Here is an 18,588-nt window from a genome sequence, read left to right as displayed (position 1 = left end):
CATGTAATAAATATCTGCAAATTTAACTAAAACATATTTTTTTTTCTTGAAGCAAATAAGGAGCCCTCGTTGGCCTTCTGTTAGTTTATTTCTAATCAGTGGTTGCAGAATGGTGCAGAGAACACTATTCCAGGTCACAAAGACCTGGCACAGAAATGCTCTTGCCACTGTGCACACTGCACATCTCAGAAGTCCTCTGGGTGTTAACTTCTACAGTCAAACTTACTGCAACATGCAATCTTCTGATCTGTTGGGACGGCTAACAGACCCCCAAAGAGCCTGTCAATTGTGCCGTGCTTAAGCTTGGCATCCTGTGACAGAACTTACATTTATGTCTTGGAGTTCTTGTTTCAGGGTATCTATGATTTCTGATTTTTCACCAGCTGATGTTCTTAACTCCTGAATTTGGTTCATGAGGTTGGTGACAAGTTCCTGAGAAGAACAAAAACAGTTATCTGCAAACCAGTGATATTATGGAGATCATTTTAAAAGATGAACTGGTGCCGTTTAAATAACATTTTCCTTATACTCTTACTCTTGAGCACTGATTCCCAGCAGCTGGTGGAGCACTGGAGCAGTCAGGCCTAGTTGGAGGAAGGAAGTGGGCACGGGGGTCCTACCCAAGCTCTCTGTGCTTCCTATTAGATATTATGCAATAACAGCTACAGAGTTCCTTATCAACATGGAGCCATGCCTTGCCTCTCGTGATTCAGAATAAATCTTTTCTACTATAAAATTTTTTCAGGGTATTTTTGGTCACATCAGTAAGAAAAGTAGCTAACACACAAACTACTTTTGTTTCTTAATGATAACAAAGAAAGTCAATTTACTTTAGCAAAATATTATGTGACATTCCACCTTTTACAATTTTTTCCCCTTGGAGATAGGGTTTCACCATGTATCTCAAGCTAGCTTTCATATCTCTACATAGTCCAGGCTGGCCTCTTAACTACTGAGATTCTTGCCTCAGTATCCTAAGTGCTTGTATGACAGTGTTAGACCATTTTTATATTTGGACAGACAAGTCACTTGTATCATTATGGCAAAGTCAACAGTAAGGATCTGAGACTGCACGTCATGAACTTACAGTCAGTAAAACTGGGTCAGAGTGATAGCAGTCTAGTTGAAAACTGCCTAAAGGAACAGAGTAAAGGTGGATGCAGCAGCACATGCCTTTCATCCCAGTGCTGGGGGTAAAGACAGGTATTCTGAGTTTGAGGCCAGCGTGGTCTACATAGTCAGTTCCAAGCCATTCACTACTATATTGTGAAACCATGTCTTAAACAAACAAACAAAAAGCAGAGAGACAAGAGTAGGTTGTAGTTGAGGTTATGAAACATATCACCTAATTTTACTTCCCATCCTCTAACACCTTTAACGGACCTAAATGTACATGGCCCAGACAGTTTGTAAGCTATCCCTGCAGGAGGGAGACGGTGCGGACGACAGGAATGCCTAAGTGGCGTTATAAAGAGGTACAGCAGGTACAATGACAGACACCCGTGTCCCAGAAGCTTGGGTAAAGGGATTGTGAGTTCAAAGCCAGCTCAGGCTACACAGAGAAACCATGGATCTAATATTAAATAGACACCACAACAAAAATAAACAGAATGCAGAAGACTAACCCTGAAAACTTTACCTACCTTGTCAGACTCTCTAGACTTCTCCAGAGAGCTGATGACATTTTCAGCAGCAAGCAAGCTTTCTTCCAGTTTCTGTATTTTTGCCATCTACGGGGAAAAGTAAAAAGTCACATTAAAAACAACAAAACCCAAGCTGATAACTACACTGCACATTAGTTTACACGAACAATGTGTGTTGAGGTCTCAATCAACACAGCCACCTGGGAGTTAGAAAATAGTCAAAAATAATAGAACCAGAACACACGAACACACACACACACACACACACACACACACACACACACACACACACACACAGAGAGAGAGAGAGAGAGAGAGAGAGAGAGAGAGAGAGAGAGAGAGAGAGAGAGAGAGAGACAGGGACAGGGAGGGAGACAGAGAGACAGAGAAACACAATAAAAAAATTTCAAGCCAGGGAGTGGGAGTGATGGCATCCAACTTTACGTCTAGCACTTAGGAGGCAGAGCAGGTAGGTCTCTGAGTTCGAGGCCAACTTGGCCTACAGAGTAAGTTCCAGGATACCCAAAGCTACATAGATAAACCCAGTTTCAAAAAAAAAAAAAAAAAAGTGGCCAGGTGCAATAGCACCTGCCTGTAATCCCAGCACACTGAGAGCTGGAGACCAGTTTGGTCTACACAGCAAGCTCCAGGTCAGCCAGAATTACACACAGAGATCCTGTCTCAACAATAAACTAACAAAGAAACAAGTTCTTTGTACCTCAGTGGTTTGAACCTTAGCAGTAACAACAACAAGCCTTTTATCAGTGATTTCTAACACTGTAAAGCTGTGACATTTTCTTTTTTGGGCTTCAGGAATGAAAGTTAAAAGGTCAAATTCTATACTCAGAATAGGAAGCTGACCTGCTTTTCACACTTAGCCATCTCTTTCTGTTTCTCTTGACGTACAGCCTCAAGAACCTTTGAGATTTCTCTAGAAAAGAAGAATTAATGAAATCATGAAATGAACATGCAGACTCAAAGAAATTAAATGTGATTTAAGTGAAGTCTATCAGGTAAATCCTGGGTTAGCATATTCCCATGGAGATAAAAAAGTTGAATGTATTTGTTGACAACTATTTAATGAGGAATTATTTTTGTACCACAACTTTTAATTTTTTTCCAGGGTTTGGTATTTGATAACCTAGAACACAGCACACATTATTTATTGAATCTGTCTGAGATGGAATGTAAAGCCCATGACTACAGGGATGTCTCATTCATTGCCTCACTCTGTATGCCCATACCCACAGCAGAGACCCACAGCACTGACCCAGGCTCACTGTACACAACTAAATGTTAATTCTTCAGATCTCACGTAGTGCTATGCTCTCCCTTCAACACAGTGTACCAGGGCCAAGAACAATCACAAAAGAATGCTGTAAATAGTGACCAAAAGCCAATTATTCTCCCTAGTGTGACCATGAGATCACTGACAGAGACTTACTGAGAGAGACATGGATAAGACAGTGAGAGTCTGAGGGGAAAGAAATAGAAAAAGACTGATAGAAGACAGAAATAAAGTTATTCCCTATATTCCAAAATTAAAGAAGCCTGGTGTGGTGGTATACACTAATCCTAGCACTCAGAAAGCAGAGGTAGACAGGTGGATCTCTATTAGTTCTAGGTCAGCCAGGATCACATGATAAAATTCTGTCTCAAAACAAAACAAAACCAATCTATACCAAAACTAAACCAACCAAACACCTCTCCAAACCAACAAAAACAAAGAATAATTAGTTATATTCTTAACTGAAGTTTCCTTCTTCATAGCTTTTTTTTTTTTTTTTTTAAACACAAAATTTGCTGTTCACTTTGGAATGCTTTAATGAAAATAATTCCTTTAAAAAAAAAAAAAAAAGTGCTGGGATTTAAGCCAGGGCCTCAAGTCTAATAGGAAAATGCTATATCACTGAGTTATACCTCTAAATGAAAAGAACTCTCCAAATTGAAAATAACTAGGGTGTTATTGCACAAGTAAAAAGCTGTGCACAGTGGAGCATGCCTGTATTTCCAGCACATTCGAGACTGAAACAGGAGGAAGGCAAGTTTAAAGCCAGCCTATGCTCGACAGGAAGAGAGTCTAAAGTCCCAGAAGCAAGAGGAAGAGTGTAATATTGAACACAGTCTACTGAATAGGAAAAAGAATTAGCCACACTCACTTAGAGCTATTTTCTTTATCTTCTTCAAATTGTAATGACAATTTGTTGTTGCGTTCTTTTTCTGCCTCAAAAAGCTCCACCAAATTCTAAAAGACAACCATATATTAGGTTTGATGTGACAGTTATGAGTATCAGGCAGTTAAACACATCAAGAACTGTGGCTGATACAGGAAATCAGAGACCAGGACAGGAAGCAGGGACCCAGAATACACTCACCAACTACAACACTGTTCATCACTTACATGCAGATCAGACTTCAAAGTTTCATTTTCTTGTTTGCAGTTTTGGAGGCTTTTTGAAAGTTGGTCGATTTCAAATTTCATTACTTCTTGTAAGTTATCGTAGGAATCCTGTAGACAGGCTTGGCTCTCAAGAAGTTTTTCATTTTCTAATCTTTACCAGAAAAAAAATTTTAAATGAAAAGTATAAGCTTTTTTGAGTCAGATTTTCTTAAATTCAAGTTTTTCTATCACAAAGCATTTACAATTTGTCAGAGAGTTGTCATGACCTTGTGTGGAATGCCCTTGGTACCTGTGTGAGAGCCACTAAACCAAAAGAAACAGATGAAAAGGAAGTATTAGCCTCATGTATCTCTTCCACATCCTTGCTCATGTAGCTAATTGACTGGCAATTTAACAGCTAACCGACAATTGTTGATAAAGCTCATTTGAGTGTTTCTAGCTAGGCACTAGAAACTCTTAATTTCCAAGTACTGTCACCAGTTCAAACCCAGCTGTTAAGAACTTTGTTAACATCAAAGTTTAACTCTAGAAGATATTTTTAGGACAGAAAACAAGGCTTCTCTCTAACCAAGAGAAAATTTAATCTCAGCAAGAACTACTAGCTGCCCGTGCAGTTACTCTTTCTTGCTCCTCTCCCCAGCACACTGCACCAAGTGTAGCACCCAGCAGTCATCCAAAGAGTCAGCCAACAACCTCATCCCTGAACTGTGGTTAAATACAGCTAACTGATGCAGAACCATATGCTGTGCAAGCTGAAGCAGGGTGCAAGCAGCAAATCACAAAGAGCAGTGAAGCAGCTGCTAAGAGGTGAGATGGGGACATGTGCATGTGTTCATGGTGTAGAGTGTAGACAAGTAGGTAAAAGTCACTAAGAACCAAATGGCAGTGTGTATTCTACCATTCGGAAGCATCAACAACCACTGAGGGTCAGAGAATAAGCAGCCCAATAAGTAGCTTACATAAAACTACGGACACTAAGATTTTGTTATTAAAAAATCATGATTACATTTTGACCAATATATTTTAAAGCCTAGGATAATCATTGCTTCTAAGATAACATTTAAACAGAGCTCGGTAGACTCTTTATACTTTTGATCTAGTTCTAGTCTCACAAACAAATAAAGGAAACTAAAATGCAACGAGATTTAGTCAGGCGTGGTGGCACATGTTTTAGATACCAGCACTCAGGAAGCAGAATAGGTTGCAGGCCAGCCAAAGTTACATAGGGGACCGTGCCTCAGAAAAATACACAACACACACACACATACACACACATACACACACACAGTGAAGCCAATTGGTATAGAAAAACCGAAAAGCCACAGTGTACTTGATGAGTTGGGATTATAGTACCTCCAGGAGTATTAAGAACAACAAAGCGGGCACTTTGAACCAGCAGAAAACTCTACCTGGCGTTGTCCAGCTGAAGCTGAGCCTGCACATGTCTTTCAGAAAGCTGGCTTAGCTCTTTCTCTTGACTCTCTTTGAATGTGCTATACTCCAGTTTCACCGAAGCAAGTTCTTTGTCAGCAGAATTAAGAACAATTCGCAGGTCATGTACCTCACATTTTAAAACTAGAAAATAAAGGAAATCAAGGTCTCAACAGGTCCCTTTACAGGCTCCCTGTATAAAGGAGGCAAGGAAATGAGACTGTGCCACTTATAAAGTAAATGAGACTGTGCCATTTATAAAGTAGATGAGACTGTGCCATTTATAAAGTAGATGAGACTGTACCATTTATAAAGTAAATGAGACTGTACCATTTATAAAGCAGGAGAATAACAGCCCTACCAGCAGGAGAATAACAGCCCTACCACTGTGGCGACAAACGTCACCAACCAAGCACTAAACACCACATTTTCTAGTTTTTCCTCTCCTTAGGTCATGGTTGTACCTACATTTCTTTTGCTCCAGTCTGGCCTTATTCTTACTATGTAGCAAGGAAAACCCTGACCTTCATGCTTGCACTTCCTGAGTTCTGGGATTATAGGCACATGCTACCATTCCAAGCTGTTTCCAACATTTCTCCAGAAACAGGAAGAGTTAACATCTGTTCCTAGTTTTTAGGGCACTAGATGTTATAAGATATTTTTTCCAGTGGAATATGCAACAAAACGATTAGTATAAGAAAACCTCAAGAGATGAACATATTTGAAGGGGTGTGCTCTTAGCTATTGAAACACTTTAGTAATAGACCAGAACTATTCAACAATGAGTTAAACACTAGCACCCTCAAAAGAAAACTCCAACTAAAAAGTAGATTAAGTGGCTTATAGTTTTATTACAAACTACTGAAAATATTTTAGAGATAGGATCTCATGCATTCCAGGCAGATGTCCAAGTTGATGTGTAGCCAAGAAAGACTGCTGCATCTCCTGACTTCACCTACTAACTGCTGGATACCAGGCTTATCTGAAAATGCTTGATAAAGACAAGAATATAGTACAATAAAATAAATAATTTACGCTTTACTTTGTCACTATTAATGCAACTCAGCTTCCAAACTAAAGACACTTCATTTTTAAAGGACTTAAAACTCTCTCTCTCTCTCTCTCTCTCTCTGTGTGTGTGTGTGTGTGTGTGTGTGTGTGTGTGTGTGTGTGTGTTTGAATGTATTTAGGTATGCTTGTTCATGTGTGTGTGTGTGTGTGTCTGTGTGTCTGTGTACAGGTCAGAACAAAAACGTGGATATGACTAATTGCTCAGTTGCTTCCTACTTTTGTTTGAGACAAAGTCTTTCACTGGCCTAGTGCTGTGCTAAGTAGGCTAAATTAGTCTAGTGAACTAGGGTCTGTTGTCTTCCATCTTGGTATCACTAGGATAACAGATGTGTGTCACACACCATATCCAATTTTTGATATGGGCTCTAGGTTCTGAATTCAGGTCCTCAAACTTGTAAGGCAATAGAACCATCTTCCCAGTTTTAAATAAACTTTAAGTAAACACTTGTAACATTTATTTGTGGCCAATCTTGAAGAAAATCTTTTTTTCAAGAACGGATTATACCTTTACCATGAAAATTTAAGACCAATTATCTAACAACCAACAAAACAAGCAAGCCCTTAAAATAAAACAAACAGAACACAATTAATTTAAATGATCAAAATGATACTGAGCTACAGTGTCCCCAGTTGTCCAAACTTACAGTCATTCTTAGTCTGAGCATCCTGGAGCTGCTTCTCAAGGTCACTCAGCTGTGTGAGATGGTCCTGCTGTTGTCTGCTCCAACCGCTTCTTTCTGATGAGAAAAGCTGTGGGAAAAGTGGACATAATGGAAAAGTGTGCTAACACACAATGTACATCATTGATTCGTTTTTGTATTTAACATCTAGTTTTAAGGTCAACGGCAAGACAAATCTTGCTTGTTATGAACTATAATGAAGATGGCAATTCGAGATCAGTATGAGAGTGTGGACAGAGCATTGTGATTTTCTTACAAACGGTCCACTTGCACACCTGACCAAGTGGTCTGGAACTCAGACAACGAATGTCTGTGTCACCATCAGGGAAGTACAGACAGTTGACTAGGGCTTAGTAAGGGAATTTTCATCTGACAATGTTTGGGGCGGTGCTCAAAAGGATCAGAGTGCACATTAATTTATCAAGGGGAAATGAAAAGAACTTCAAGACTGGGGGGGCTTCTGAGGGAGAACCATCCTCATTCCACAGTGCCTTGAGGCTGAGGGCTTCAACCCCTTCTGAGGCTGTGCTCTGACCCTCACCTCCTGCATCTGTGTAGAATGGTGTTCTAGCTTGTCAACATTCTGTTGAAGTTTCAGGTTTTTACATTCTTCTTCATCCAGCTTGACTTGAAGAATACTCAGTTGTTCCTGCATTGAACACATTGCAGTCATCAAAAAGGCCTTTACATAAAAAAAAGTTTAGTTTTATTTTATGTATGGATACTTTGGTTGAATATATGTCCATGTACCAACTGCATGCATGGTGCTCACAGGAGCCAGGAAGACGGCATCAGATCACTTGCAACTGAATTACACAAAGTTGTAAGCCACTAGGTGGGTACTGGAAACTAAACCCAGGTGCCCTAGAAAGGCAGCTGGACTGCTAAGAGAACTTTCCTGCCCTATTTCTTGTCTACTAAAGAGCCAAAAAGCTAAAACAAATAAGCTCACGCCCTTATAGAAGTAAACACAGCAAAGTTTGTAAACACAGCAAAGACTGCTGGGCCAGAAATCTTCTCCTACTTCTCAAAATTACACTGTGTCTAATCGAAATGGATACATTCAAACACAAAGCAAGAAGTGGTTAAAATTCAACCCTGAATTAAATTACCGAGTCTGAGCCGCTTATGGTGGTGCATGCATTTAATAACAGCCCTAGGGAGGCAGAGGCAGGCAGATGTCTGAGTTCTAACCTAGCTTGGTCTATACAGGGAAACCATATCTTGAAAAAAAAAACTAAAAATATAAAAAATAAATAAAAATAAAAGAGATGGACTTAGGAGCTGGAAAGATGGCGTGGTGATAAGAGTATACATTATATGTATGTGTGAATTTTTATTTAACATATATATGAAATTACATAGCCCTGTAGAAACTTTCCTTAATGTTAGATTTAAACATTGAGCCCTCTAGACCCCTTAAGAAGCTTCCTCAGCCCTGTATGGGGTTATTTTTATCACAACTGCCTCTCTGGCCTAAAATAAGAACATAATTGAGATTCGGAATATTCATTCCAAGTTTTTACTGGACAAAGTGGTAAAAATTAATCAACAATCTAGTAGAATCCCAATATAATCAAATGTCAAATTACTTCAAATACATTAAAACCTCCCTAAAATTTGATCTCTATAACAAGATCCTATTGGTGCTATCACACAGCCAGTATAATGCTATGCCATTTACACCAGTGCTAAAAGGCGAAAGTAGTAGAAAACTGGTCATTTTACACGCAGAGTGAAACGACACAGAAAATGGAGAATGATTTGCTCAAGAATAAAAACTGAACTAAAAATACAGACAAGTCAGAAGAAACTTTTATATATGCAAACTTAAAAATTATAGGGAGTTAAAATTAGTACACAAATTTTATTCAAATGACCATTAAATTATTTCTTTTTTCTAAAATGTAAGCATTACCTGCACAGTTCGAAGTTCCTCAGAAACGGCCTCCAAAGCTTGTTCACTCATCTCAGGTGGCATTGGCTCATTTAATATGTCATCATCTATTCTGCTAGAGCTCTGCGTGTGCAGAAAGCCAAAGCTCCCCGACTCAGGGCTCAACTTTGGTACTAGTTTAGAACAAAGTTGATAAGCCTTGGTTGGCGTGGTAATTATCTGAAGAACAATCATTGTGGAAAGAATCATTAGTACAAAGGGAAAAATAACTACATCTTATCAACAGGAAAAAAATTAAAATTTTATTCATCAACTTATCAAGAGGATATATTCTTCAAGCATAGGACCAAATGATCCTATCAGTTCAATATAGTTGAATGCTAAGTTATAATATGGTTTTAAAAATGGAATTTAAAGCTGGGTGGTGGGGCCTTAACAGTATCCCATTTTTCACTCATCATAGTGGCAAACATTCAAGAGTCCAGGGTGGGGGCTGGAGAGAGAGCTCATCAGTTAAGAATGCATGCTCTTCCAGAGGACAGGGTTTGACTGCCAGCTCCCACATGGCGGCTCACAACCATCTATAACTCAAGTTCCAGGGATTCCAAGGCCCTCTTTTGTACTCGATGGACACTGCATGCATGGGATACATGCACACAAAATACTTCTACATACAGAAAGGAAACCTCTAAGGAATTCAGGGTGCCCATTAGTGGAGGAAATACTCAAAGAGTGGTCCCCAGCTTGTTCAAAGGCTGACAGTCTAACAGGAGCTCCTGGCAAGTGTGTCTCCAACAGAATCGCTCACAGGCACTGGGAACTTGGAAAGCATTAAAGGCCACCAAGTCACTGAGTCATCAAAACATAAAAGCCAGGTTGGGGATGTAGCTCAGTGTAATCCAAGCATGTATGAGGCCCTGGGCACAATCACAACATTGCCCAAAGAATGTAGGGTGACAAGGTTTACAGTAAGAAACACTTGAGACACCAGTTAACATACAAAGGCCTAGGGGCAACCTTTGGTTTTGTGTGTGTGTGTGTGTGTGTGTGTGTGTGTGTGTGTGTGTGTGTGTGTGTGTATGCGTGGTGGTGGTGTTTGTTTTTGTTTTGTGACAAGGTTTCTCAGTGTAGCCCTGGTTGTCCTTGAACTCAAATAGATCTGACAAAGGACTGTACCACCATCTTTGGCTTAAGACCCATCCTTGAACGTTATAAAAAACATACTGACATAGTGGCACACACCTGGTACTCACAGGGATGGAAACAAGAGAATAAAGAGTTCAAGGCCAGCTGAGGCTACAGAGTGAGTTTAAGAGCAGCTTTGGCTATCATGAGACCCTGTCTTGAGGAAAAGAAAAAAAATAGAGAGAGAGGAAAAAGAAAAACAGTTCAGATGTTAGAAAACGCTGTCTAAAGTTAATGACAAAATAGAATTTGACCCCAAATGTTTTATCACTCCTTCTTGCCCTTGCCCCTGGAGTCTATCAGAATACTGGGGTGTTCTGCCATCTGTGTTTGGAAATAGCTTTTATTAATAAGAGAGACTGCTCCAGTTTAAATAGAAGTTCCAGATACCAACCTTGAGTGTTTCAGCATGTATTTTATTCAGCTGAGAAACTTCCTGGCGTTTGCAGACTTTTGTTGCCTCCAAAAGGTTTTCAAGATTGAGGTTTGCTTTTTGCAAAGACTGAAGCTCTGATTCTAATTCTAGCTGCTTTTTCCTAATAGATATTGTTAAAATTTAATACCTTCAGGTAGTAAGTAATAGTAGACATTTGTAAGTACATTACAGTATGCTCTCATGTAACTTTGCTTTTGAGTCTGAAACACTTCCCAAATCATTGCCTTCATTTTCCAGGCATGTAAATCAGGGCTCACAGATTGATGATTATTAAAGGTATTCAATTAGTAAATTGTAGAGCTCAAAGTCAAGTGAATATGCTGTCATGTTAGGATTAACCTTGTTTATATTATCAATATAGTTTATCCTTTTATACAAAGAGTATCAAATTAAGAGTATTTTAAAAATCTATCATTTCCAAAAAGAAAATCTAGATTTAGTCTGTAAGTGTGATTTAAATTGTTAATGAGATGAACTTACTCAGCAAACTCAATTGACACTCAACAAGTGAGCACTGGATAAAACATCTGCATGATCTACTGTCAGATATATAAACATCTGCATGATCTACTGTAGATATATAAACATCTGCATGATCTACTGCAGATATATAAACATCTGCATGATCTACTGTCAGACATATAAACATCTGCATGATCCACTGTCAGATATATAAACATCTGCATGATCTACTGTCAGACATATAAACATCTGCATGATCTACTGTCAGACATATAAGCATCTGCATGATCTACTGCAGATATATAAACATCTGCATGATCTACTGCAGGTATATAAACATCTGTATGATCTACTGCAGGTATATAAACATCTGTATGATCTACTGCAGATATATAAACATCTGCATGATCCACTGTCAGATATATATAGTGAAGAGATACAAGAAAAAAAGTGTTTCCATAGAACAAAACAAGTTAGTTGCTAGGAAGGTTCATGTTTAAAGTAACATGCCAAATTCTCTATCATTAACATTAAAATATTAAGAAACCAGGTGAGCATGTATATTCGCACTGTACCGAGTTAATTCTTTGAACTCTTCATATTCTTGCTTTGAATTATTCAGCGATGTCTGAAGTTGCAGGAGCTGTGCTTTTAACTTCTCGGTGTTTGTGAAGAAACTTGATTCCTTTAGTGATTTGGGAGAAAATCCTTGCAGACCTAATAAGAAGGAAACCACTCCAGTCTTTGAAGGACAGAAATGACAAGACTTTTCCAAGCTCTCCTCTAGGTACAATCTGAGGCATGCAGATAAGAAAAAAAAATAGATGGGAGGGCAAGTACGAGAAATGTGAGGACACAGGTTCACAGGACACTCAGAGGGTGACAGTGAACACAGAGGGTAGTGAGAGCTGTGTCAAGGAGCAGAGACCACAGGCTAGAGAAGTGCAGCTAAGGAAACACGCTTGTCCCTAGGATGAAGAGCTAACAGAGACTAACAAGCACCGTGCTTGGCGCTAGACGGAGAAGAACACTTGCACAACTGAACTTGTGAAAACTGGTGCTAGTAGCCACTACAAACAATTTTGAAGAAAAAAAATGATTAATAAGGATAATTCTAACTCTGCATACAAAATCTTGAGTTTCTCCACACCCTAATACTGTAAATCTTTTTTTTTTTTTTTTTACTAATTCACAACTGAATAATAAAAGGCTTAGAAAATGTAAAAGGCAAGACAAACAAACAACCAATATTAAACCAAAACAGCACTCAGAAGCAGAGGCAGGTAGATCTCTGAATTCAAAGCCAGCCTGCTCTACAGAGTGACTTCCAGAACAGCCAGGGCTACACACAGAAACCCTGTCTTGAAAAAAAAAAAAAAAACCTAAAAAACAAAGATGTATGGAAGGATGACTGGATGGGATGGACAAACAGACATATAGACAGACAGACTAAAAAGCATGAGAAGGGATTGGGGTGGAGAACTCAGTGGCAGAGTGGATGCTTAGCATCTGAGACCCAACCCTCAGTTTGATCCCCAGTACCACAAAAAGAAAAAAAAAAGTAAAGAGGTAAACAATTCAGAATAAACATAGAATTTTCTTAACTTAAAAAGAAACAAAGAGCCAGGCAGGGGTAGTGCATGCCTTGAGGCAGGCAGATCTCTGTGAGTTCCAAGACAGCCAAAGCTACACAGATACCCTGTCTTGTATAAATTCAAGAAACAAAGGTAGAGGCTGAGTGTGATAGAGGAGCATTAAATACTGCCTTTGAGAATGGAGCAAACGGAATGTGCTACCAAACCTCAGTGAATTCACAGCAGTAACTGCTACACTGTTCCCAAAGTTAGACTTAGTACCAATTAAGGCACTGTTCATACAATAATTATGGAAATAATGTATCACTATAGAGTATGAACAGTATAACCACAATACCAGAACCAAACACTAGTGAAACCTGAATTTGATCCGTGGACATCTCTCACATTGTATAGACATTAGCCAAACTGACAAACATTTCAACTATTAATGTTTTAGTAAAAAACTTAAAATGTCCTATACTTTAAACATGAAAATTCTCACTATGATTTGGATTTAAAATGTCCCTACAGGCTTATGTGCATTGGAACTATTCTCATGGGTGATGACGAGACCATAGGTCTCTGACCTGTGCTTAACCCTGATGAATTTATAGGCTCATGGGCTGTTGGGAAGTAGAAGAACCAAGTCATAGGACTGTGCTCTGAAGATGTGTCCTACCCCACTGTTCTCCCCAGTTTCTCATCTGTGAGTTGAGCAGCTCTGGTATTCCCTGACATAAAGTTCTGCTAACCAAAGGTATGAACGTAATGGAGCTAGCCAAGTATGGTCTGAGTCCTCTGAAACCTTTAACCAAACAAATCACTCTGCAAGTTGATTTCTTTTTTCAGATATTCTGTCACAGCAATGGAACACTAACACGCAGGATAAAAATTGCTATCTATCACTTTCAGCTTTTTGACTAAGATCATATATAAAAATATCTGAATAAATCTTTTATCAAAAAAAGATAGCACTAAAAAAAAGGTATATTAATAACAGGCCTTTCCTTGGTATAGCACTTAGCTGAACAATTTCCACATCTTGTGATGTGGAAAAAAAAAAAACCTTTGGAAATTATTTTTAAAATATAAAGAGATACATAAAGGGCTGAAGAGATGGCTTAATGGTTAAGAACACTGACTGCTCTTCCACAGGTCCTGAGTTCAATTCCCAGCAGCCACATGGTGGCTCACATGTGGATCCGATGCTTTCTTCTGGTTTGTCTGAAGACAGCTACAGTGCACTCATAAATAAAATACAGTAAATAAAAATAACTTATTTCATAAAAAAAAAAAAAAAAAAAATACAATTGCAATAAATTAGCCCACCAGGTTGAAAAGGCTAATCATAAGATACTGCAAACATTTCTTTTTCTTCTTTGGGATAGTTTTTTTGTTTTGTTTTGTTTTTTGTTTTGGTGGTTCTCAATTTAAAAAAAAAATTAATTTTTAAAAATTATGTTTATGTGCGTATGCATGTGAGTGCAGTGTCCAAAAATGTCAGCAGTGTTGGCTCCCCTAAGCTGGAGTTACAAGAGATGTGAGCTGCTTACTTAACGCGTGTGAGAACCATACTCAAGTCCTCTAAAAAACAGCATGCTGCATTTCACCACCTAGCTAGTCCTGCTTTGAATTATTTTTTTCTTTTGCTTTGTTTTCTGAGGTGGGAGTGGGCCTCATTTCATACATAGCCAAGGTTAGCTCAAAACCGACTATCCCTATAGAGTGCTTGGATTCCAGGTGTGCAGCACATACACACCCTGATCTAAACATTCTTTCCTCTTTCTCTGTATATTTGTATGTGTACATGAGTTATGGACAGGCTAGGATCCACCTGATTGGCTTAAGAGTTTTCCTAATAGAGTAGGCTGATCAGCCAGAGAATCCCAGGATCAACCTGTCAAGCCTCCCCAATTCCCAGAGCTAGGATTCCAAGTACAACTCTACCTTTTAAGTAGAGTTCTAGAAACTCAGGGCTTCCTGTTTATATAAGGAGCCACCTTACTGACATTATCTTTCCCATTTACAGATTAATTCTTTCTTTAGATTTATTTTTGTCCTATGTGCATGGGTATTTTGTCTGCATGTACTTCTGTGCACCACATACATACATGCGTATACGTGGCATACATGTGTGCCTGGTACCATGGAGGCCAGAAAAGAGCATCAGATCCCTCATCAAAATGGAGCGCTGACATTGGTGCTGGGAATAGAACTTGGGTCCTCTGGAAGAGCAGCCAGACTTTTAAGCATTGAAGTCATTGCACCAGCCCCTTCTCACAACAATCATTTCTTACCTTTGTCATTTGTCTCTGTGCTAGACACTTCAGAGAAAGCCTTTTCTAGTCTTGCAATAGACTGGGCATCGATCTCATGGGCTCTTTTCACAGGTGCTAATAATTTCAGTCTTCTATTCTCTTCCCTGAGGGAATGATTTTCCATAGCATACTTTGCAACTCTGGGATGATGTTCCACCTGTGACATTGAGAAATTGTATACTTCATGTATTTATAAATTTTCCTAAGTGAATTGGTCTCTCAAAAAGCCATTCAAAAATTCTAGAACACAGCAATCCTGGTTGTACACTACTACAGTTTCCACAGAAAGGGACTTGGTAGTGGTGGGTATATCAAAATATGTTTATGCTAATTTGCTTACTACTTCCACTCAAGCCACATAGGACACCCAGCCAGAAGTGTGTAACTCTTCACACAAGGAAATGGCTAAATCAACATACTTGAGGATGTAACTCAAGAAACACAGCAAAAACCTAGCATGAAAAAGGGTCTGGGTTTGATTCTCAGGACAGAAAAAGATAGATAGATAGATAGATAGATAGATAGATAGATAGATAGATAGATAGATAGATAGAGGTAGGTAGGTAGGAAGGAAGGAAGGAAGGAAGGAAGGAAGGAAGGAAGGAAGGATGGAGAGATGGCTCAGCAGTTAAGAACACTGATTGCTTTTTCAGAGAACTTGAGTTTACCTCCCAGCACCCACAAAGCTGTAGCTCCAATTCCAGGAGATCCAACGCTCTCTACTGGCTTCCTTGGGCACCAGACTTGCACAGACACACACAAAGACAAAACACCCATACACATTAAATACAAATAAATGTCTTTAAAAAAGAGTGGGGAGAGTAGAAAAATTTCTCACTACTAAGACTGAACTGCCCTCTAAAATACATTAACTAGCAAAATGCAGGAAAGTATACAAAATAAATAGAAGCAAAAATATTTATCCTACTGACTAGACATTAAATGTAGTGGACACACAAAAAAGGATTATTTCAGTTTTCAAACTAGGTGCCTATTACCTACTCACTCTCTCTAGGAAAAAGAAAAAAAAACCAAGAATTTCCAATACTCCACTGTCCTGAGACTTGTAGAACCACAACTGCTGCAGAGCACAAGGCCGTGGGCAGAGTACAAACTGCTGCTCTTTCTTTTTGTCTTCAGCTTAATATTTGGGAAAAGGGAAGAGAAATCACACAGCACATACTACAGTCAAGCTGACTTAAAGGGCCGTCTTTCCACTGTGCCATAGACCGAGTGACTGGTGAACACTCTGTACATGCTTCAGATGGTGTGCTACAGACCGAGTGACTGGTGAACACTCTGTACATGCTTCAGATGGTGAACACTAGTCACACTTTAAAGCTCCCTCCTAGAAACAGAGGCACGCTGCACTCACATGTTCTCGAAGCGTCTGGATCTCATCCCTCAGTTCTGACAGCAGGCGATCCTGTTCCTCGGGCAGGAAGCTTCCTCGAGCCTCCTTCTGGAGCTTCTCTAGACGCATGATTTGGTCCTCCCGGAACTTCACAATCATTTTGTTAGACTGAATAAACTTTTCCTTTTTGAGGGTGAGATCTTCTAGTTGGGTAATTTTTTCTATTAGAGACTTAAGAAATTTAGGATTCAGTTAAACATGAAAAATTATTCAGCTTCCCTAAATTCTCATAAACCCAGCAGAAGAGTACTAAGTCTGAACTCAAAGGCAAGACTTTTGAAGCCTTTTCCTTATACACCTGTTACTATGTTTCACTCACTGAAGTAATGAAAATCAACCAAGACATTAAAATACAAGATGTTCTGAATCCTTTTCCTAATTCGATTTCCTACCTTCTTTTCCTGTTCGGATTTCTTAAAGAATAACATTGCTTCCAGGAAATATTCCATGTAATTAGTCTTCTCTTTATCTAAAAGGGAAAAGGGAGAAATATGTTCATTTTTCAAAAGTAAAATAGTAATTATTGCTGCCAACTCTCCTAAGGAACAGAATCTCATGACTGATTGGCAATTTCACATTAACTTACTCAGCAAATTGGCTGTTTTATGAAGAAAACAAGACATTTATTGTATTTACTTAGCACAAATAAGTAAAAAAAATTATTTGGTGAAAGAAACAGAAATTGTTGGCTTTTAAAAACTGTAGCTGGGGCTGGAGAGATGGCTCAGTGGCTAAGAGCACTGGCTCCTCTTCCAATGGACCCAGTGATCCCAGAAAAAACCTGGGATCCAACAAAAAACAGGAATCCAACATCATCACACAGACATACTTGAGCCAAAACATCAATGTATATAAAAATATATAAATTATTTAAAAAACTGTATCCTAGGTTGGCCACAATCCTCCCAAATGCTAGACTTATGAGCATGAGACACCAGATCTAGAAATGAGTCTATAAGGAACAAGGAGACCCACATGTGCCTCATGAGATATAATGAAAATTTATTGATAGTGTTTCAGTCACTGAAACACTAGAAACACAGAAAATTTATTGACAGTGTTTCAGTCACTGAAACACTAGAAACACAGAAAGACTAGGCTATCTAACAGTTCTAAACTGGCCTAGAACTCAACTAAGTAACCTAAGCTGGTCTCAATCTCACAGTCTTTCATCAGCTTCCTGAGTTCTGGGAGTCAGGTTATAGACTATGCTTGGTATAATGCATACTGGTGTTTGTTGCCTGTTGGTTTGGTTTTGTACATTACTGGAAATCATACCTAGGGCCTCATATAGGCCAGACAATGTGCCTATTACAAGACACGTTCCCAGCCCCAGTTCTGTTTTAGTAGTTGTTTTTACATTTTATAGCTCTCGAATGAATCCTACAAGCTATTTTTGAAAAAACATTTCCTGTTCTATCTCACGAACATATGTTGATTATATGCTAAGGCAGAGTGTTGGGTGTGACCTAATGAAACATATGCATGTTTCTTCTTAGCACTTACTAGAGGAGGAATTACTCAGTCACTGTGAATCTCCTTCCCACGCACCTCACACACCACTGATTCAGACAAAGCACTATCCTTCTCCACAGGTGAAATAAGGAGGGTGGGTGTGAGAAATCTGGGAAAGCCTCACTGTCTGTTGACCATCTATCTGTCTGTCAGTAAGAGTTCTTCACATAACATTCCCATGAAGTCTTTCCAAGGAAGAAGGGCAATGAGCTGAACCTACCTCTGGCCAGTGAGCTTTCTGGTGTTATCTGCCCAGAAGTAAACTGAGACAGTTGTTCTTTGAGCCTCTTCACTTCAGCTTGCAGCTGGCTGACATTTCCTTGGGTGTCTTCATTTACCACAGCCTAGACAAGAATCAATAAAGCACTGAAAGACCACCTTTCAAGTTGTACAATCCTGTTTTTTATTTGGTGGTAGGAGTGGGAATGTGGAAAACCGAACAAAACTATATATCAGACTCACCAACAGCAGAATGGCCACTAAAATGGCACGCTGAAATGGGAGTGAGCGCCTTCTTCCTGTGCCTATATAACAACAGTGAGAGCCCAAGCAGCACAG

At 39.1% G+C, this 18,588-nt stretch overlaps 1 protein-coding gene across 2 annotated transcripts in view; it reads right to left on the bottom strand.

Annotated features, from left to right (window-relative positions):
- The window catches only part of Kif15 (kinesin family member 15), a 73,724-nt gene that overhangs the window by 14,649 nt on the left and 40,487 nt on the right, over positions 1–18,588 (bottom strand). For both annotated transcript variants that reach the window (XM_076917840.1, XM_076917841.1), the window contains exons 11-25: positions 18,251–18,374; positions 16,908–16,984; positions 16,477–16,686; positions 15,081–15,258; positions 11,782–11,923; positions 10,703–10,844; positions 9,145–9,342; positions 7,768–7,875; positions 7,191–7,296; positions 5,454–5,619; positions 4,045–4,195; positions 3,803–3,888; positions 2,505–2,574; positions 1,644–1,730; positions 328–432 (exon numbers count right to left, since the gene is read on the bottom strand). In XM_076917840.1, coding sequence (XP_076773955.1) covers positions 328–432; positions 1,644–1,730; positions 2,505–2,574; positions 3,803–3,888; positions 4,045–4,195; positions 5,454–5,619; positions 7,191–7,296; positions 7,768–7,875; positions 9,145–9,342; positions 10,703–10,844; positions 11,782–11,923; positions 15,081–15,258; positions 16,477–16,686; positions 16,908–16,984; positions 18,251–18,374 — 1,950 coding nt within the window. The remainder of the gene's footprint in view (positions 1–327; positions 433–1,643; positions 1,731–2,504; positions 2,575–3,802; positions 3,889–4,044; positions 4,196–5,453; positions 5,620–7,190; positions 7,297–7,767; positions 7,876–9,144; positions 9,343–10,702; positions 10,845–11,781; positions 11,924–15,080; positions 15,259–16,476; positions 16,687–16,907; positions 16,985–18,250; positions 18,375–18,588) is intronic.

The sequence above is a fragment of the Arvicanthis niloticus genome, chromosome 21 (genome assembly GCF_011762505.2).
Source record: "Arvicanthis niloticus isolate mArvNil1 chromosome 21, mArvNil1.pat.X, whole genome shotgun sequence".
NCBI classification, from domain to species: domain Eukaryota; kingdom Metazoa; phylum Chordata; class Mammalia; order Rodentia; family Muridae; genus Arvicanthis; species Arvicanthis niloticus.
Note: the sequence above shows the minus strand (reverse complement) of the source record. Positions and strands in the feature narration are given on the sequence as shown.